Below are 22,616 nucleotides of genomic sequence, written 5' to 3'. Positions count from 1 at the left end.
CTTAAATCATTTCCTCTTAGGATTAGAATGTGGGGTCTGTCCTTTTACAAACCTGCTCTAACTTTTTAGTGTCAAAAGGCAAAAAGTCCTATCAATAGAGAAGTACCCATTATTATTATTCCTTGCTTTCATGGTTCTAATGGCTGCTAAGCATAGGTGACATGGGTGGTTACTAAACCTACATCAGTTACAAGACCAAAGCTCTACCAACTGAGTTACGGAGGAATACAGAGCATGCCACAGGCCTGAAGGATACATTCAAGCCAAACATGAAGATAGCATAATTTTGGTAAGATTTATTTGCAGACACCAAGCAGTATGTAACATGTCCTCATCTTATAAAATTGATTTAAATAACATTTTGTCAAAATCTGGATTAATATTCACCTCTCCCTCGATAACTCACACCCACATACCTCTAAAACCTGGTTATAATGTAGGGTTATGTGTGGATTTATTTTCCCCAGAAAATACACACAAAATCAGCCCCTATATGTTGAACGTGAAAAAAATTGTGATCAAACCTGGTAAATGAAACCTTGATAAACAACTCAGTTTACTGTCAAAACAGTGGTTATTTCACAACTGTTTTAAGAAGTCAACATTCTGTTAAATTTTCTCTACAAAAAAACAAAAATGAATAATCAGTGCATTGAAAATAACGATATTCAATAAAATGTCAATCCGTGAATATGTCAGTAATGCCTACTGGTGGTATCACTTAAAAATAAACAACAATTAAATAAATTTGTCAAGTTAAATTCCTATCTTTAATTTGGTTTACTGAAATCCTCAAATCTAAAAAGTATAAATCTACCATAATGGCTATGTCTGCAAGTGAGAACCTAATTAAGAGCAGACTGTTTTGAATTGCAGAAGTGTTTGTTGTATTGTTAAAATCAATTAAAACTTTACTGCCTTTGAATAATCACATTATGTCTTTTATATTAAATCAAATAAATTGGCATAAAGTGGCAGAATAAAGAGGTTAAAAGGTCAACTCATTTCAACTGACCAATCAAACACGATTACATATATTATAATGCAAGTAAAATAAAGTATCTAATATTAATCAGTGGTTTATCATGCTAATTCATAAATGTGAACAAGGACAGCACGGGAAGAAAGTGAAATGTGTGCTTGCTGAACGAAAAGCATTGCTTCATAGATATGGTTCATAATGGAGAAGCAAGTTCTAAATTTTGTAGTAAACTTAAATTTCCTAAACTGACACTAAAAGGTTTGCTCAAAGATGACCAAGAATGTTCACAGTTACTTCAAATGAAACCATGGCATCAGTATTTTACAAATAGAATAATTTTGAAAAAAAATGGCATTTTGATGCTGGCAGTTTTTGTTTCACAAAATAAATGTCCATAGTTTTTGAAAAAAGGAAATCTTGTTTTGTTGTGGATCAGCAATAACTTTCAAACATATCTGCATGCATAGGCAAAAAGCAGTGACACAATACACAATGTTTTTTCAGGTACATATGCTGAAACCTCATGGAATAGTGTTTTCAGTAATCAGAGGTTGGATATCTCAAAAATAAAAGTAATTTAGATAGAAAAGCCAAACAATTTAATTTCAAAAAGCTTTCTATGGACAAGTATTACCAGCACAATTATAAAATAGGTATTAAATCATTAAATACTGCTCCCCCCATCTTCTCTCTGTCAATGTTCAGCCCCTTTCTTAATTTCTCAGAGGTCCCTTAATGAGTAGTGCCCTCATCTAAACTGCAGTTTGGACCCCATTGTACAGAGTTGTCAAGGGAGAGGTGTACATGGAATATTCTGAAGAAAAACAAAATCCCTCGACAAAAAACCCAGTGTTACAGACTATTTAGCCAGACCTCACAGAATAATGTCCGAAAATGTTCCTTTGAAGAGACTAATGCTCTACAGGACAGCTATACTTTCATCTGAATAGAAACTTTAATGTTTCCCTCATTAATGATGTCAAAGACAAAACTTGCATGAGAATTTCTATACTTCTGCAACTCACTGATTATTAAAATTTATTAGTGAATATACCTCAGAATACTTGTTTTTATTAGTGGGTTAACTGCTTACATAATTCAAGCTTACAAAGATTCCATATATGTCAATACTTTAAACCACAATGGTACCCCACTCCATAATGACCACACTAGATGGTCACCATCAATTTTGTTAACGACCAACTATACACCATAAGAAGTCTTCTGGTGAAACTCCCATGTCAACAGGACTTTATATTCAGACATTGTGATATCAAAAATTTCAAGATGGCTTCCATAGCAGCAATAGTTTAGCATCAGACTGGCACTATTTTCATTTAGGACCAACTAGACATCATAAGAAGTCTTAAGTGAAAACCCCAAGGTTGATATGAGCATCCATTCAGGATTAGTAGCAATTAGATTTTCAAGATGGCTGCTGTGGTTGCTATATTGGAAGTCAGAGCAGCACCATTTTCATTTAAGACCAACTGGATCTTGGGATGAATGAGCATGTACAATTTCATGGCAATCCTACAAGTAGGAATAGTGATAACAAACTTGTGCTAACATACCGATAAACAACAGATGACTGATATCAGGCCATCTCATAAGCTCTTTTGGTATGTGACCAGTAGAGCTAAAATGTCCTTTAAAGATTTTCTAGCTTTAGTAATGGGGGCCATTACGAAGGCAAATCAGCATCATTTGTATAAAACCAAAAGTATTAATGTTAGAGTTTTTTCCACCAAATTTGGGCAAATGCTGTTTGAGCAGTTTTTGAGATAAAGTCATTTGAAATCATTTTTTGATGTCAGAAAAGCATAATTTATGCAAATGTAAAAGACCACTATGTGAGGATGCTTTCTCTCAAATATAGTCAAATTATATCTTATAGTAATGGTATCCATAATTGAGTGTGGATTGGGATTTGTACAAACTTTAAAATTCTTCCATGCCAGGATGTTTTTTGACAAGTCTAGTTGAAATTGGTCCGGTGATGTCTGAAATGAAGTTAAAAAATTAAGTATAGCAATGTTGACAGATGCATGATGGATGCAAGACCATACCATCAGCTCAACTGATCTTAAATGCAGGTGAGCTAACAAAATCCTCTTTTTTTAATATCTTACCTGTATCTAGGACTCCCATGGCTATACCTTGGATGGCAATTAGCAATGACAAAACAGTAAGGGTAAGGGACCAAGGAACAGCTACAGTGGCAAATGAGGCCACAAAGAGGGTAAAAAATAACAGAAGCTGCTTGTTAAAGTGATCAAACAGAAATCCTCCCAAAATGGACCCTACAAGGTAACCCAAAGATCTCCCTGTGAAGACCAAAGTCATTGGCCCTGTATCAGCATGGACTCGTTCGCCTAAATCCAGAAGGGTAGGACCAGGTATCGAAATGCACAAGCCCTGAAAAATATCCAAAATAAAAGTCGATGTAAATTACTGTTAACTTACTAATACTTTGTTAAATTCTTGACATCAATGCCTGATAATCAAACATTCTCATTATCTCTGAATATCAAAACTAGTATCATTACTAAGTACCAATAGTGATAAAATATAAGTTGGATACCAAAAGAAGGCAGGCATTCTTTTAGAGTTGGACACCACAAGCTCTGTAACAGCAAAAGAAGGCAGGTATTCTTTAATCTGGTGCTGTTCTATGGGATAGTAAGGAATAAATCCAATAAAAAGTTCCTCCTCATCAAATTTTTTCTCTATTGTTTCTATTTGACACAATTTAGAAAACAGTGAAAACACAGTACACACACTTAAGAAAATTTGGTTTTAAAAGCAAATGTAATAATGTGTAGCACTTTGTGTTTTCTATACCTATATTGTGTGAGTCCATGACTGTAGATTGTAATGGTCATGTTGTAAACAATATTACATTTACAACATTACATGGCTGAATTTTGCCCATAATTGTAGACACAACTTTAAGATAATATTTCTTAACACTGGATCTGAGTTCAGGACATTGGCTTTCTCCTTCCAAATTCCTAGTCTAAATGACATTTGTCATGTTCATTATTAAAATTTAAGTAAAAGACATGACCTTGTTTACAACTAGAATGTTCTGGCTATGAACTTCTGACACTCATCCAGGTCCTCTTATTGTGTCTTAGGTTTTCGTATAAAAGCTGTTTACTTCAGAATTATTCATTCTCAGCTTAACATCTGTCTAGTGGAATCTGTCATCTAGTTGTGCTCAGTAATATTGTGAGAGGATTTATTTAAATTATTCATTGGAGTTACAAAATACTCATTGAGTTTAGGACAAAATCACTGTTTTGGTATTATTGTGAATTCATTCAAGGATATTCTGGATTATATCACAGTTATACAGCAAGACTGTTGGCACATCATCACATTCAAGGTTACTGACACATCAGCATATTCAAGATTGGAGCTCATTATGCCACCATTGAAATTCATTTGGAATACTCCATACTTCTGGACTCATGATTTAACTTTTAGGACTATTTGGGATTTAATTCACAACAATAAGTTCCTCTTATATTTTCAGTTTGTGTTCAATGGAAATAAATTATTTGTTAAATTGTACAAAACTTGTTGGTTTTGGTTTTTATCTGTTACATTGTTTAAGACCATAGAGTTTTAACACTTGCAGCAGGTATTTTACCACAATGTTGTCCAAATTCTGACTGTACATGGAAGATTTTACTGATAGATACTCTGACATTCAACAAATCAGAAAGAGCATTACATTTGCATTGGTTTTAGAATTACTGATGAGGAGATTTGAAGAAAAAACAATTTCTTTATTCATTCATCATTGGATCCCTATAGGTAGCATCTACTCCCCACTGATAGCCCCACAACAGTGATCAGTCGATGCAACACAACAGTAATCAGTCGATGCAAACCTGGTTCTCAATCCTGTATTTATTAAAAATGACCAAGATAAATCTCTATACATATTTAATTACCAAGTAATACCTTTGCATAGCCATGTGGTTCTTGTGACAATGGATGTTGTAATTACAACAAGAATGATCTATTTATTATGGTGTTAACTAACAATGGGATATAACAGTGCCCTTGCACATGTTTAAAGAGGAAGAACTCAATCATCAGGTATTGAACAACAGAGATGTCTTTTCAACTTTGGGGGGGGGGGGGCAAAACTTGATGGGGGGGGACAAAACTTGATTCAAGTGGGACAAAACTTGACGGGCTTGTTAATTTTTGTATATAGGCTACAGCAATTTTACAGCACATGCATATTCGTGGGGGGAGGGGCAGGCAAATGCCCCACTGCCCCCCCCCCCCATGATGTCTCTGCTGAACAAGCAAGAATACAATTACCTTGTTTCCACCCCCCATCTCCAATAAATAGCTAAAATAAAATACAGCTCTGAATGCATACAATCTTACATACAGACTCAACACTGTCAGCTCTCGTTCTCATATACAAATTCACTAAAACTCAAAAGTCTGTTGGAGTTAATATTTTTGTGTGTAATTTGATAAGGTTACTGAAACTTTTTGTGTAAGAAGACAATAGACAGCACATGCATTATTTATAGGTACATACTAGATAGTACATGCATTATTTATAGGTACACACTAGATAGTACATGCATTATTTATTGGTACATAATAGACAGTACATGCATTATTTATTGGTACATAATAGACAGTACATGCATTATTTATTGGTACATAATAGACAGTACATGCATTATTTATAGGTACATACTAGACAGTACATGCATTATTTATAGGTACATACTAGACAGTACATGCATTATTTATTGGTACATAATAGACAGTACATGCATTATTTATTGGTACATAATAGACAGTACATGCATTATTTATTGGTACATAATAGACAGTACATGCATTATTTATTGGTACATAATAGACAGTACATGCATTATTTATAGGTACATAATAGATAGTACATGCATTATTTATTGGTACATAATAGACAGTACATGCATTATTTATTGGTACATAATAGACAGTACATGCATTATTTATTGGTACATAATAGACAGTACATGCATTATTTATAGGTACATACTAGACAGTACATGCATTATTTATAGGTACATACTAGACAGTACATGCATTATTTATTGGTACATAATAGACAGTACATGCATTATTTATTGGTACATAATAGACAGTACATGCATTATTTATTGGTACATAATAGACAGTACATGCATTATTTATTGGTACATAATAGACAGTACATGCATTATTTATTGGTACATAATAGACAGTACATGCATTATTTATTGGTACATAATAGGCAGTACATGCGTTATTTATTGGTACATAATAGACAGTACATGCATTATTTATTGGTACATAATAGACAGTACATGCATTGTTTAAAGGTACATAATAGACAGAATATGCATTATTTATAGGTACATAATATACAGTACATGCATTATTTATTGGTACATAATAGACAGTACATGCATTATTTGCAGATACATAATAGACAGTACATGCATTATTTATTGGTACATAATAGATTGTACATGCATTATTTATAGGTACATAATAGATAGTACATGCATTATTTATTGGTACATAATAGACAGTACATGCATTGTTTAAAGGTACATAAACTGCGGGCAATTATGAGCCCCTGCGACTTGGATCAATGTAATAACTTTGTGAATATAACACACCATAATAGCCATACAAAGAAATATGCTCTGCATATTATCTTTCATGCTGAGATGTTTTTGTTTTCTCTCAACATGTACACACATATTCATCAATAACAACAAAAGTCTTTTCAAGAACTTTTTTAAAATTGTAATTAGGTTGAGAATCCCACCCCCGAAAAAAATGTATGCTAATTTTTTTGTTTGTGCTGTGATGTTGTGGGGTATCGTGTGTCACTCACTGTTTGGGTCCGAATCCTTTTTTTGTACAGTCGGTACTCCCCAAAAATATTACAAATAAATGTTTGTACTCTGAAAAGACCATTTTCATTTTGGACAAACTAGACATCATAAGAAATCTTCTGGTAAAAGCCCAATGTCAATATGCCTTGATGTTCAAGAGTATTAGCAATAACAAGATTTCCAAGAAAGCTGTTGTGGTGGCCATAATGTATGCCTGAGTAACACCATTTTCACTGAGGACAAATTATACCATGGCATGAATGTATGTGTAGTTTTTTTGGCAATCCTCCATGTAGTTTAGGACAATTAGCAATAAGAAACTTGTGCTAATGGATGGATGGACATTGGATGACAGACTACAGTCAACAGACCATCCCATAAGCTGGTCTATGACCAGTTGAGCTAAACATTTGAAATCTAATGGAAAAGGATACATAAGTCTTAGAATACATAACATTATTCTGAAAATTTTAAATATTGAAAAGAAATCAGTTGGTTTTATCCAGTTATACTGTACTACTATTTAGTCAGATCTAGGCTGGGATATAAATCGAGAAGGTTGTTTCCAATTAGTGTACTGACAGAACACTTACAGTCTGAAATGCGATGAAGTGAATCACACATAACATTAATCTCTTGATAAGAGATCTAAGAACATTCTGTCTGATACCAAGACACAAACAAAAAAACATTACATTTACTCTGTCATTTCCCTGCAACATTTAATCTATGCTACATATAAAGAAATGGGACCTTACTAATACTTACAAGGACGAAAAAGGAGAAGGACAAACAAAGAGTTTTGAAGAATTTGTGCCACCACTGTGATAACCTTGACCTTACAGGTTCATCTTCATGTAGCAGGCCTGAGTCATCCCTAAGTGACCCTTCTTCATCATCCAGGTGAGACATTTTTGATTTTGGATCCTTTGAGCTGCATACAGAAAATAGCGTAGAAAAGTTTCAATATTGGTACTACTGCTCCAATCAAGCAAAAATATGGTGGACACTTACATGCTTACCATATCATGGTGCTGTCATTAAAAATATTATTTTTGACACCCCCCCCCACAACAAGGCTGTATTTATCAACAGATCTCATGGACACCACAATATATGCCACTCATCTCTAGCACATTCAAACAGTAAACAAATATGATTTGCATGTATTTAAACCTAATACACAAGGAAAATTATTACCAGTGACAGTTTATATTTTTGTATAAATCCTTTCAGCACTGCTGTGGGAGAGCCTTTTTAGGCTAATTTGCTTTGTTAATGTACACAAAGGGGAACAACCCTATTTGTCTGAAATCAGGTAAATCAAAAATAAGCCATCTGTGAAATAAACAAAGCCCACCAAACCCGAGTTTCAGAACTCCTGGTTCACAGTGTTTGACTCTTAATCAAAACGGTGGAGCATTGTCAATGCTAAGAAAAAATCAATAACATCTTTGGGGAAGTCTGAACAGTACCATCCAGTCTCTTATCAGTACCAAGATGAACACAAATGACACTTGCCCCATCATTAAATCTTCCAGTGAACTAATGAGCAGCAAATCTGCAACTACAGATTACTATATTCCATTCCAATGATTTGAAAAACAGAAAACTGTTTTTTCTTCTTTAATTTAGTGTGTGTTGTTATGATTATGTGAGTGCCTGCATGTTTCTGTCTTTCTGATGATATACTACATTTTTCCAAGTCTACCAGCTATGTTTGGAAGTTGATATTTTATACTTTATTCAAGCTTGAATTCCTTTCATTTTCTACTGGCTAATACAAGTAGATGACTTTTCATCAATTGTACAACCTTGCTGAATTTTGGATCAGGTGCACTCACACGTCTTCCACCTTGGGGCGACAAAAGACACTTTTGGGTCTCAAACTGTACACTATGATGTCTGGAAGGTTAGTAGGTATATATTTATGTTATTCTGTGATTGCATTAAATAGGAAAGTTGCAGAATCTGATTCTATGTTAAAATGTATAACAATACTATTCTTACATGTAGGAAATATTTAAGCCAGTCTTTATATAGTTGCCCCAGAAAAATGAGAGGGGAGGGGAACAAGTGGGAGACATTTGTATAAAACAAGAAATTGAATAAAAACAAAACTTGCAATCCATGTGAGAATTACCACCATACCATTAGTTCAAGGCAGTTATTCTGACATTAAACCCTTGCGAAAATCTGGCTACTGGACTATCAAAGTTTTTTAAGTTGTATACGGGATCCACTTTCAAGCCTTCATGGTTATTACTTTGAGTTCCAAATACTTCTTTTCTGAGGGTCCCGAGAGGCCAAGTGGTCTAAAGCACTCTTCGCTACGGATCACTGCCATCTCACCTCTGTCTGCGGCGGTTCAAGTCTAAGATTCAGCCAATGTAGGTATGTGAGAAAGCTTGCCAGTAGCTTCTCATGGGTCAGTGGTTCTTTCCGGGGTTTTCCCGGGTTCTTCCTCCACCATTAATACTGGCTGCCATATATAGCCTATAGTGTGCTGAAAAATGGCGTTAAACCCCACATTAACAACAACAACTTCTTTTCTTGCAAAGCAAGTACTTAAATATAAATGAGTAACTGTAATTTGCAGAGTCAGCATAGTGTTGGACATCTACCCCAATGAACCAGTCAGAAAAGTTTTCAAAACAATGGCAGCTGATAAATTTCTCCTGATTTTTCCTATTTTCTGAGCTGATAAATCTACCAATCTTATTTACAATTGTTATGTATATTTAATTTGTATTGTGTGCTTGACCCTTGTGACTTGTCTATACTTGAAGATAGAAGAATACCTGACTAGTCTCTGTCTGTCTTGTTTATAAGTTATAAATAGGTTGTTTACTTGAAATTGAATTCAGGACCTAACTTGGATCCAAGAAGATTCTAGAAGTGAAATTTTTCATTAGAATCATTGAGTTTATTAAAAAAAATTATGACATTCATCAAGTGGGGATGGATATAAGGTTGAGATCAACAAGACTATTCACTCCTCCTTTAATTTTTGTATGCAAGTACAGTACAAGTATTTACTGTTGTGTACAGATATAACTTCACAGGATTCTTTAAGTTAAAAATTATTCATTAGAATTACAGAGTGTTCATTGATTTTGGACAAAACACTACTCTAGGATTATTGAAGACTCATTCAAAGAATTGCTGGATAATATTATAGTGATAAATTAAGTGTATATCAGCACATTTCAGACTACTGGCACATCAGCATATTCAAGACTGGAATTTGGAACACCACTGGGATTCATTTGGAACACTATACTTTAGGACTTGTGATAGAACTTTTTGAATATTTCAGACTGAATTCACAATACTGTTAGGATCTTCTTTCATTTTATAGCATTGGCAATTAAATTACTTGATGAATTTTACTAAAATATTCGGGTTTGCTTCACCTGTAACTTAGTTTAAGACCACAGAATAATAATAATAATAATAATAATAATAATAACTATTTAGTCCTAAGTGTGACTTAATTGTCAAATGATTAAGAAATGGCTGAATGGTGTGTTTGATATTATCAAATTATGCAGTGCTTTATTTTTAAATGTTATGCAACATTTTGTTATATTTTATATTATATACAATTTTAGTTTTTATTATGCTGTTCTCATTATTACACAACTGATCCAGTCCAGTAACACCTGCTCAATAACAGGACCAGATAGTTATGTACAGAACCAGTAGCTTCTCTGACCAGCAGATTATCAAAGTTACTGGACCTGTAGGCTATTATGGGTGTTTGTGTTTGATAAGTTTCACACATAATTACAAATGAAACTTGTTTTTATTCAATTAGTGTTCTACGTGAATTATAACTATTATTATTTATATATCACAATGATTCCATGATCACATGAAAATATGAGACTGCCAAGGAGGAATAGCCTTTGACCATTGCCAAATTTATTGGCCATTTGATCTTTTTCAATAACCCTAATAAAAATATTTGTTTCAATGTTATTTTGAACAAAGAGAAACTCATGACCTATACATAAACTGCCAAGGCACCAACATCAATAGTCTGTACAACCAAAACATTGTCAGTAAGTTCAGTAAATGTACATATGTTATATATATACCTTTCTCAGGTCTAAATACCAGTCAACTAATTAGTCACCATTTTGGTATTATATTTTTCCTCCTCCTCCTTTCTCATTTATGTATCTATTTTTTATGTGTGCTTTTTGTTTTCTTTTTTTCTGAAGAAATGTAACCAATAAAAATATGCTCCACTATTTGCATTCCTCATTCTCTCATTTGCAAATTAACACGAGGTGCAGCTATTTGCATTAAAATGATTACAAAAAGTGGGACCCAAGACCCTTACCAGGTCAAATAAAAAAAGATCATTTAGAAACAATGGATCACAAATTACCAGTACCCCCTCCTGCTTATTATTTATTCAAGCTGATAAAAACACAAATTATTATTAGCCTTCCCCATTTTGACACTCCAGAACTGAGATTTGAATCTCTCATGCTCAAGTAACAATTCTCCTAAAGAATTTTTTTTGTAAATTTACAATACATTCTTTCCTTCATATATACACCTTTGGAAACAAATACAGCAGTTTTTTTGCTGAAGATTTCATCTGCTATTCTTCACCTTTTTTATCCATGATCATCGACTGTGTATTCTTGATTAGTGCTTCAGCTAACCAAAGTCATCAAGGCATTTCTGTCAGTTAATGAAAATGATTGTCTTATACATTTTTGGCATGGAATGCTCTGTGATGCTCTGCATGACAGCTTGGTATGTTTTCAATTCAGTCAGTCTAACACTGATCATTATGATCTTTTATCTTTACTTCCTGGAGTCTTTTTGTGCACCCTATGGGTGACTTTCATGTGCCAAAGATCACCAGTAAAGTGTCAATGACAGAAATGGTTTTATCAAAAATGAACTAAACTTCAACCAACCAAATGCTAAAAACAAGACTCATTCTGAATGGTCAGCATTTAAAAATTACTCCAACCATATCAACTTTGATGAAAACGCTTGTATCACTTTTTCTGGGATTTACACTGATTTTGAAAATAGTGAGTCCAGACTCCTGGCTCCACAAATGTCAGGTCCCAAGGAAATTCCTCGAAGTCCCCAACAAAATAACAGATTTCTAGCCCCAGTGTAACAATTAAATGTTACGATCGAAGTGTTATGCAAAGCAACAATTTAAAACATTTTCATTTTCATGTTTAGTATTTTTTTAAAAACAATAACAGAGATTCTGGTACAATGGATATATGTTTTCATTTCCATATGAACAGCCTCATCACTTGTGTAGCTTCAGCAAGATGATACCTTCTAGAGTTGATCAAAATCTAGGCCAGTTTAAGTACATGTACATGTAGCAGGTAAACAACTACAGCCACATACTACTGGTGTCAATATCATAGTGAATTGTTTAGTGACACTTGCTGACAATGGGATATGGATCAAATGTGGACTACCTACTATATATATATACACACACACACAAGTGAATTTCAGACTAGTTTTGTCTTCATTTAATCAAAATCACGCATTACACTAGCTTTTATGATCCCACCCCACCCCATCTTTTTTTGTTACATGCATCACTTTCTTCAGCCAACTGTCCCAGTTGCTTGTAACACAGTTCGTTTATAACACAGCTGGGTTCTATGGACTCCAACTACCATGTTATTGCTGGGTCACACTGTATAATAATAATAATAATAATAATAATAATAATAATAATGATAATAATAATAATAATATATGATTATTATTATAATTATTCTGCTAACCACTTTATATTTAATGAGGGTTACACTCCAACTCTGTATTATTGTGGGCTCTATATTATCACGGCAAATAGGATTTTCCGATTAGTTTTGGACATGCACCATCTAGTGGTTGTTTACAAATGTAAAGCTGTAGCCAATAAGGACATAAATATCTTACTGCACAATTTCCTCTAAAATGTCAATATTTTTCTATAAGTTTACATTGAAAAACAATGTTAGCCCTTTTTTGTAAAGAGCATGCAATTCCACTGACCATCATATACAAAATTCCTATCGAACTTGCTATACCAGCATTGGCTTTGATTATTAAATATCCAGTGTATTGTCTGATGTTTGATGATTACAGGTAATACCCAGATGGTTACGTACATGTCCTTACAAGGTTTAGCTTGGAAATTCATTCCATGGTAGCCAATATGGACCAAACTGACAAAATGTTGCTTATGCTTCTCGTACATAAATAAGAATACAATAACAGTTAACCTTTCTTGAAATCAGTAATGTTTCAATAATAACAATAATTTTTATATATTTATATTTATTTGCCCACATTGCGTTTAAAATTCATATAAAGTTAAATAATATTTGATTTTAATTTGTAATGCTATTATTCATGGATTTAAACTTTAATTACATTTGTGTGTTCAATTTGATCACTGGATCCTTTTGGTGTTTTTTTTGTGGAAATATTCTGCCAGTGCAAGCACAGACATTCTTTCTCCTGGGTAAGTTGCATTATATGTTTATTATAATATGTACATGCTATCAAACCTAAGTTAGGCAAATACTGTGATAATATAGTGTTGTTCTCCCATGGTATGTTAATCTGTGTCAACCACCAAATGCTGTTTTATTTTGACAAAGATTTTTTATAGGAATAGAACGAGGGAAAGTCATAGAAACTTCACAAATTATAAGTGAGCAACAATAGTAGAAAGGTTTAATATGTACTGATTACATCATTAAGTACCACAATAATACAGCATTCCAGGCAACATATTTGACTAATGCTAATGTTTCATATGATTCTTATGGTATTCATATACATTTTATTTTCGTAATGTGCTTTTTAATGTCATATTAGGATCAGACTGTAAGCAAAACTAGATACTGCTAAGCTTGACAAAGCCACACAAAGCCTCACAAAGCCATGCAAAGTCAAATTTAAAAAAAGATATTTATATTGTTAATTATATTAATGAATATATTAACCAAACTGAAAGACTAGTTTTCAACAAAATTATGCCAAAATAATTACCGAAAACTGGGTGATAGAGTTGAAATTCAAACAATGATTAAGTATTGATAAAGTTTTTACACGATCATATTTGAAATGTTTGTTATTATTTTATAAATTGCTCTTTTGACTGATTATGGACAGAAAATGCAATTTTCCAATATGTTATAACGAGTTATCAATTTTTATCATTACTTTTGTCTATCTTTGACACAACATAACAAAGGTCATATTAGGAAGGTGTATTTATGATACAATATCAGATTGATGAATAAATCAAGCAAACCGAAAGACTAGGGTTATACACATACCCAATTAATAGACCACCAATTGCAAGATTATTTAATTTGAATAATAACAAAGTCAGACAAAATCATATTTGAAATGTTTTGTATTTTTATGAGTTACTTGGATAAACTATGGAAATAAAATGCTGTATCTTTCAGTACGTATTATTAAGTTATCAAACATATATTTGGCAAACTCAACAAATGTGTCGATGTTTGACAAAGCATAACAAAGGCACACAAATCATGACAAAATCATAACTAAAATGTGTGTGTTTATGTGATTTGGATTTTTAATGTAGCTTTAACAATTTTTCAGTCATATCGCTATGATGTCTACAATGTGACAGTTTACAGTGATGTCTAGTACTAGGGCATCTTGCCGCAGACATGTAGGATGATGTCCCACCCAGTCACATTATCCTGACGCCAGGCCGACCAGTCCTAACACTAACCTCTTAATGCTGAGCGCCAAGCGAGGCAGCTGTTAGTACCATTTTTGTAAGTCTTTAGTATGACTCGACCGGGGATTGAACCCATGACCTCTAACCACTAGGCCAATGGAGAGGTCTAACTAAAATATATATATATATATATATATATATATATATATATATATATATATATTCCATAAATTATTGACAGAAAATGGCTATTTTTCACACAGGCACACAATGTCATACAATGGCATACACAATCATGCAAAGTCATCATAGAAAGTATTGTTATCATTCCTAACTTGAAAAGTAAACCCCCAAAATTTAACACCTGTATATCTTTGAATAACTAACCAATTAGAAGCATGCAACATGCCAAATGATGCCTATTTACACTAGGGGACACATAAATATTGGTACATGTATATCAATATAAAAAAAGTTACTCCGTGTTAGTTTCAAGAGATATCTTTTACATTGCTCTAAATTACATTTCTTGTTTATATTTAACAAACATCAATTTAAGTTTAAATTCCAAAATGCCTAGTGCTTCTGCTCAAAAAAGACTAAAAACTAATTGGCCTTGTGCGGTATGTGGACATAATCGTGCTGTTAGTTGTGATAAATGCAAGTGTTTGATGCATGCAAAGTGTGACGGGTTGACATCTGATGATTCAAAAACTATTTGTGGACAATAACAATAATAATAATGAGGACTTTGTATAGCGCCTAATCTTTAGAAGCTCTAAGCGCTTTACAACTTTAGACAACACCTATAAGATAAGAAACATAATAATATTATTACAAAAACAAACAACATGAAATTAGAAAAACATTAAAAAAATAAAATAAAAAACATGCTGAGAATATTTCAGGTAGGAAACATTATTAGGTCTTTAAGTTTGTTCTTGCTGTCGAAATAAGTGAGTTTTGAGAGCCCTCTTGAATGTGATCACTGTGTCTTTGTGTCTAAGTTCAGTGGGCAATTCATTCCATGTGGCTGGGCCCTGGTATGCAAAAGAACGCTGTCCATATGACTTTGTTTTCATACTTGGAATAATGAGTATACGGTTGTCAGAAGAGGAGCGTAAGTATCTTGCTGGTGTGTACACATGGGTGAGGTCAGATAGGTATGTTGGACTAGAGTCCGACAGTGAAACGTAGCACAGAGAACAAATTTTGTGTTTGATTCTGGATCAAATGGATAGCCAGTGTAGGGTACAGAGCAGCGGGGAGCTGTGCTCTGATCGTGGTACTCTAAGTATGATCCAAGCAGCTGTGTTTTGAACTTTTTGAAGTTTCTGGAGTAGATATTGAGATGAACCAGACAGAATTGAGTTACAATAGTCCAGTTTTGAAAGTACTAATGAACACACAAGTGTTTTAGTGGCATCAACTGAAAGATATTTGTGAATTGAGCTGATGCGTCTCAGCTCAAGATATGCAGCCTTGCATATGTTCATGACATGTTGGTGCAATGTGAGAGTACTGTCCAGAGTAACACCAAGGTTTCGTACTGTTTGTGTGAATTTAATGTTGGTGTTGCTGATATTTATTGTTTTAGGTAAAGGATGTGAATGAGAAAGTCTTTGTGTTGTGATCAAAATGGCCTCAGTTTTATCATCATTCATTTGCAGCTTGTTACAAGTCATCCATGATTTCACATCAGAAATGCACCTCTCTACACCTTGGATGGTAGCATCAACTTAATACCCTTATGAGTATCATGTGTGCATTTGCACATATGACAGTGGAGTGTACAACTATGAAAGCTCAATGAACAGTCCAAATACGGTTATTATTACTATTATTATTATGTTGATTATCAAAAAGCATTTGTCCGTATCAACATGACAGAAACTCAATATCATAAATTAGACTAATCAGTAAATGAAAATAGTAGTAAAATGCTTATTATACTGAAACCAATATATGCAAATGTTAAAGAATGTGTGAAAACGCCAAATAGCTTTGATATAAATATTTAACTGCCCAGCCAAGGTAAGGCAAGGCTGTGTTTTATCACATATTTTATTTTGATTATTTATAAAGGATCATCAGGATAACAGTGTATCAGCAGAATCTATGTACAGTATGTATGCTGTATCAATGATATACCACAAAATGTATAAATTTTTCACTAAATGGAAATGAGGCTTGCACAACGAGTAGTATATTGTGGATACAGCGTACATACTATGAATATATTTTATTTATATCACATACAAATACACATATTTGCCTTCTGAATGGAGTTTAGACTGACTACAGGCAACTGTGTATTGTGTACTGACATGATCACAATGAACTCACATCCCAGCCGAGTGTGTCCACTACAAAATGTGATGTCCTTTTATGACTATTCACAATCACCTCTGCATATTGATAAATTGAATATTTACATTTTTGAGTTTCTATTTTTATTCCCATTGATTAAATCAATGTAAGTCACACTTATGATTTATGAAAGCAACGGACTACAAAGACAGATTCTTCAGTAATGAATGCTCATCAATTCATTAACGTGCAGGCCCATTAATACTAGTGTGGAATAGAATCTAAGCAAAATGACGAGCCAACAATAGGTAATTAAAACATTTTAATATATGTAAAGTTGAAGTTGATCTAAATCATTGTTCTGCCTTAATTAACATTACTACCAACCATAAAATTATCTCTCTCTCTCTTTTACTTTGATCAGTTTGACTTAACATTTACCATCATTCTTCATAGGTCCAGAGACAGTGTGGTATTTCACAAGCAAAGATCTTCTATTCTCGTCTTTTCATGGATTTTTGCCCTTATCTTGACATGTTTGGTCAACAGAGGGAGAGAGAGAAGCTTCTGGATATTGTAAAATTTAATTAACAATAATTGATTTTTATAACCATATGATAGGTTTAATATCCAACAACAACAACAAAGTCTTAAATACATTACATATGTGTGTCCTGTAACCAAGATATTTACTGTGTCAACTGGCAATTGCAACTCTGTATCATTGATTATATAAACACTTTAGATAGGTCCCAAGGATGTGTACACATTCCATTATGACGAATGATATTTTGTACATTACTTGGTTCAATTTCAATGCTTTTTATCTAGCACAATTTATTTTTCTATCTCTTGACCGTGATGATCTTTTTAAATGAAATATTTTCTTTTCTTTTTCTCAAGACAGTGAAACATCCTCATGTCAGTTTATAAAAAAATTATTAATTACATTAAGTGTTGGAAGATAAAAAAATGACGGGATCATGATGGGCAAATACATGGCAATTACTTACAATATTCGAAAATATATAGTGTTGATACAAAATTTATATCAATAAATATAACAGCAGAGGTCTCGCTATGATTTTAAAACTAGGAGTCCAGGACTCCCAATTTGGTAAAAATAAGAGTCCCACCATCAAACGTTGCAGTCCCTTCTTTCCCACAGAATCAATACAGATGTGAGTGCATCTATTTTTAGATGGAGAGGTTTTCATAATGTAATCACTCATTATAATATAGCTTCATTACAACAGTCCAGTGACAGGATCACAAATTTATGGTTTATTTATTTGTATACGTACTTGTATTAATTTTAGGCAAATAAATAGTATCTGATTTGCTGTTTTTTCCCTGTGTCAAGTCAGAAAACAGCTTAGACTTTAAAGCGCATCTCACAAATTCCACAACATAGCATTGTCCCACATGTTTCTGACCTACATAATTTGCATTTTAAAGTTAAATCTTTAATAAAATAATACCTAGGCTTTGGTTTCAATGATTTGTATATTTTTTCTGAATATATTTGCCTGATGATTTAAGCTAACAGACAATCTAATAAACTGGTACATCCCAGACTTAGCGAAGTCCACCATTTTTTCCTGTTAGGCCTACTGGTTCACTTACAGTTTGAAACTAATTTTATGACAAAATAGTGTATAAGATGCAGTTAAAATATATCCAGATCACCGATTCTGATCTTAGAACACAAGTCTGTATGTTTTGTCATCAAAGGATAGCATGCAGGAAATTGATAGTTGCTATCTTACTTGGTAAAGGGTTAATGGTCAGTCAGCTATCAAAACATAAAGCTTGTGAATGGGCAAGAGTTTGTTTGTCAATGTAATTGATATAAAAACTAGGCCTAACTACTGATGCTGTGATGAATACATTTTGCTACAATACTAGAACTAACCAGGCTAAGATGAGGGGCATTTTAAAATAATATGGTACAGTCAATGTACCTCTTAAATAATCACAGGGCAAAGAATTTTTGCTTTCCTAACAGAAGAAGGCAGAGTTTACATTTTTAAGCGACTTGTCACCCAATTTATGAATGGCATTTTGTCTAAGTCTCAACATGTCTTGATTCTGAGGTCACGTGCACTGCTTATTCCACTAGATTCGGAAATGAACACAATAACAAAAGATAAAGTTGTTTATTTGATGTACTTTTATAAATGATCACATGTACATCTCTGGGTCTTTCTGCCTCTGAATTCAATCACTGTAAATATCTACATTTTCCCACCCAGCCGCCAGTCAAAGCCTTTGAACTTGCCGCCCAGCTATTGCATCATGTTCTTTTTTATGTACTCTTATACAATGGCAAAGAATGTATTGAAGGGTCTTTCAATCACTACATTCTAACTGATCAACACATTTTCCCACAAAGCAGGTGGCTGAAGTAGGACTGGCAAGTCTTTGAATTGTGCCGCACACCTATTACATGTGTACAGAGGACTTCCGCCTCAGTGATTTTCTGCGTCTCACATCAAAAATTGTCATCCAAATATGCGTAATTAAGCATTTCCGAGATCTCTGAAAAGGATTGGAAAATGTTTGCTTTGTCTATGATCATTATTTATCAGTACAAGGTTAGAACTGTTTTTAAACTTACAATACTGGAAATTATTTACTGTTGATATAAAATCTATGGTAGACAAATGCTACTGTATTCCATTAACACATTAACCCCTGGAGCTTTTTGTCATTTTTGCCTGAAAATCGAGTAGGAAACATATTGAAAGCTACATGTATTTCTGAATAGACTTGAAAACACTAAATTCCCGGTCATCTTTTAATAACATACTGCCTAGTTGTGTTAGAAACATCGTTTTTAGTTGGCTATTTGACTCATGCATGAGCAGAAGGGTAAAAGTTGAAATGCTTTTAAAAAAATTTTTTGCTTAATGGAGCCATTATTTTTGTATGGAGACCACTCTTTATTCCAAATGCCCATCTTATCTTACTTTTTGCAAAAGCTCATCTGTCTGTTTGCAGTTCATACCAGTTTGCCTTAGATCTGAGACCAAAAAGTCTAAAATCCAGACACAAGATCGGATTCCGACCATGAGCAAATTTTGCATTAAAAAAAGTCGGGTCCAAACAATGAGGTTTTCTATCTGTATTTTGTAGTGCAACTAGATATTCCAGATTATTTGGTATCATTGTAGAGCTACATCTGTCTACCTTTCTATGATACCACCCACTTCAGTGTATCATGCATGACCATGATGCTACAGAGCTCGGCAGTAGGCTACTACCTAATGCCCCGTAAAGTCGTCGCTAGGGGTTAATGTATTAACTTTCATCAACACTTGTTACAATCACAAGTAGGTGAGTAGGACTGTGCTACCTTTAACTCAATTAATACATTTTTATTATGCCATTCTTTGACACTGTGTGCCTGTGTGAAAAATAACCATTTATGTTGATAGTTTATCATATACAGAGATTTTAAAAATAATAAACATTCCAGTTAAGACTTTGTCAGGCTCTGTATGCCTTTTTGGAGATGCAGTAAATTTGGAATTTGTCTCCCAATTACCTGTCATTCATTATGGTGTGCGTAGTGAATCCAACATTTTACTTTTGTAATTTATGTGGCAAAAACTGCATACAACAATAGTACAGTTTTATTATCACTTTCTATGATTTTGTCAGGCTTTGTATGCCTTTCTTATGAAACATCAAAAGGTTTGTTGAGTTTGTTAACCTATGTTTCGATAATAAATCATATGAACAGTATAAAACATTTCAAATATTTTTTTTTCAGACTTTATTAGTACTTTATCATTATTTATAATTATGTTGAAAACTAGTCCTTCTGTTTGGTTAATTTATTCATCAATATAATGTACAATATACATTTTTTTAATATGACTTCGCACGACTGTCAGGCTTTGTGTGGCTTTGTCGAGCTTTGTATGATTTTGTCAGGCATTGCATAATTAGGACAGAATGAAATATTGCATTTTCTTTCAATAATCATTCAAAAATAAAAAAAATGTATCAAATAATAAACATTTTACATACAATTTTTTGTTATCTGAATTCGAACTCTGCCGCCAAATTTTATTGGTTATTTAATTCGGCATAATTGTACTGAAAACTAATCCTTCAGTTTGGTTAATTTATTCATCAATTTACAACATAAATACACTTGTCTAATATCACTCCGGTGGCCTAGTGGTTAGAGCGCCTGCCTTGGATGGAGGAGGTCATGGGTTTGATCCCAAGCTGAGTCATGCCAAAGACTTATAAAAATGGTACTAACAGCTGCCCCGCTTGGCATTCAGCATTAAGAGGTTATTGTTAGGACTGGTCAGTCTGGTGTCAGGATAATGTGACTAGGTGGAACATCATGCTACATCTCTGCGGCATGATTCCCCAGTGCTAGACATCACTACAAATTGCCACTATGCAGACATCGTAGCAATATAACTGACACATTTCTTAAGCTACATTAAAAATCCAAATCACATCACATCACACTTGTCTAATATGACTTTGTCAGGCTTTGTGAGGATTTGTAATGCTTTGTATGACTTTGTCTGACTTTGATTAAGATATGTTGAAAAAATTGTATTTTCTTTGGATAATAAGTTAAATGAACAATTTATAAAGTAAAAACCAGTTTACGTGTGATTTTGTCAGACTTTGTTATTATTTTGTCATTATTTGATTTTGAATTTGTACTCTGTCGACCAATTTTTGGTCATATAATTCTGCATAAATATGTTGAAAACCAGTCTTTCCGCTTGGTTAATTTATTCATCAATATTATTAACAATATAAATATACATTTGTATTTAACTTTGCATGGCTTTGTCAGGCTTAACAGTATTAAGTAGGACCCTAAACAAAATGGTTTGACATAATGAATACCATAAGAACCAAATGAAACATTAGCATTAGTCAAATATATAACCCTCATTAAATAAAGTGGTTAGCAACATATTAATAATAAAAATAATTATTAATTCGAGCATGGATTAAATCCAGTTAAAAGTTATTTCTACCTAAATTTGGATTTTTTAAAAATTCTTGGAGTGTTAGTAATACACTGACAGCCGTTACAAGCAAGTCCAGAAGTAATGTCGCCTTTCTGACATGGATCAAAAAGGGATTGCGTTAGCAATCTATCAGCCGTATCATAATACAAACAAATATAGTCAATTCAGGTGTGGTCGTATAATTTATTTTGTACTCCTCTGAAGTCATATGGACAAAACATGTTATAATGACCGAAGTGGTAACACAAATCTTAAACAACAATGTTATTTGAAATCGAAAATACATCACTCTGTGACAACCTAACTGTCAAACGAATTTACGTTACTTTCCAGTGAATGCGACACAACAAAATGATCTACATTGAGACAGTGGAAAAATATGCCCAAAAACAGTGTCACCAGATGATATGTTCTTCTGTATACAAAAGTAAACATACAAACCTTGTGAATTATTTCCTTAAGATCTATGACGCCCGTTGTAATGTATGGGGCAGTATGGTTCTCTACCTCGTTCTTATGGTACAGGGGGCGCTCTACAAATATTATGGATCTTTAGTGGGCAGGAGCCAGATTTTATGTACAAATTTAATGCCACAATAGGCCATCTAGTATAAAAAATCAAATACAAAAGTTAGGTCAATAAGGTCCATATTTTTAGATACCTATATTAA

General features: G+C 33.4%; 1 protein-coding gene across 2 annotated transcripts in view; it reads right to left on the bottom strand.

Moving 5' to 3' along the window:
* The window catches only part of LOC149785049 (uncharacterized), a 34,848-nt gene extending 12,232 nt beyond the window's left edge, over positions 1 to 22,616 (bottom strand). The window contains exons 1-3 of one of the 2 annotated variants that reach the window (XM_089978761.1): positions 22,387 to 22,616; positions 7,666 to 7,831; positions 3,115 to 3,400 (exon numbers count right to left, since the gene is read on the bottom strand). In XM_089978761.1, the coding sequence (XP_089834887.1) occupies positions 3,115 to 3,400; positions 7,666 to 7,809 (430 nt within the window). In that variant the 5' untranslated portion in view covers positions 7,810 to 7,831; positions 22,387 to 22,616. The remainder of the gene's footprint in view (positions 1 to 3,114; positions 3,401 to 7,665; positions 7,832 to 22,386) is intronic. The other variant, XM_089978762.1, reaches the window with a different exon arrangement.

The sequence above is a fragment of the Sinohyriopsis cumingii genome, chromosome 13 (assembly GCF_028554795.1).
Source record: "Sinohyriopsis cumingii isolate HCF-2022 chromosome 13, ASM2855479v2, whole genome shotgun sequence".
Taxonomy (NCBI): Eukaryota; Metazoa; Mollusca; class Bivalvia; order Unionida; family Unionidae; genus Sinohyriopsis; species Sinohyriopsis cumingii.
The sequence above is the reverse complement of the archived record's forward strand: the minus strand, read 5'-3'. Positions and strand labels throughout refer to the sequence as shown.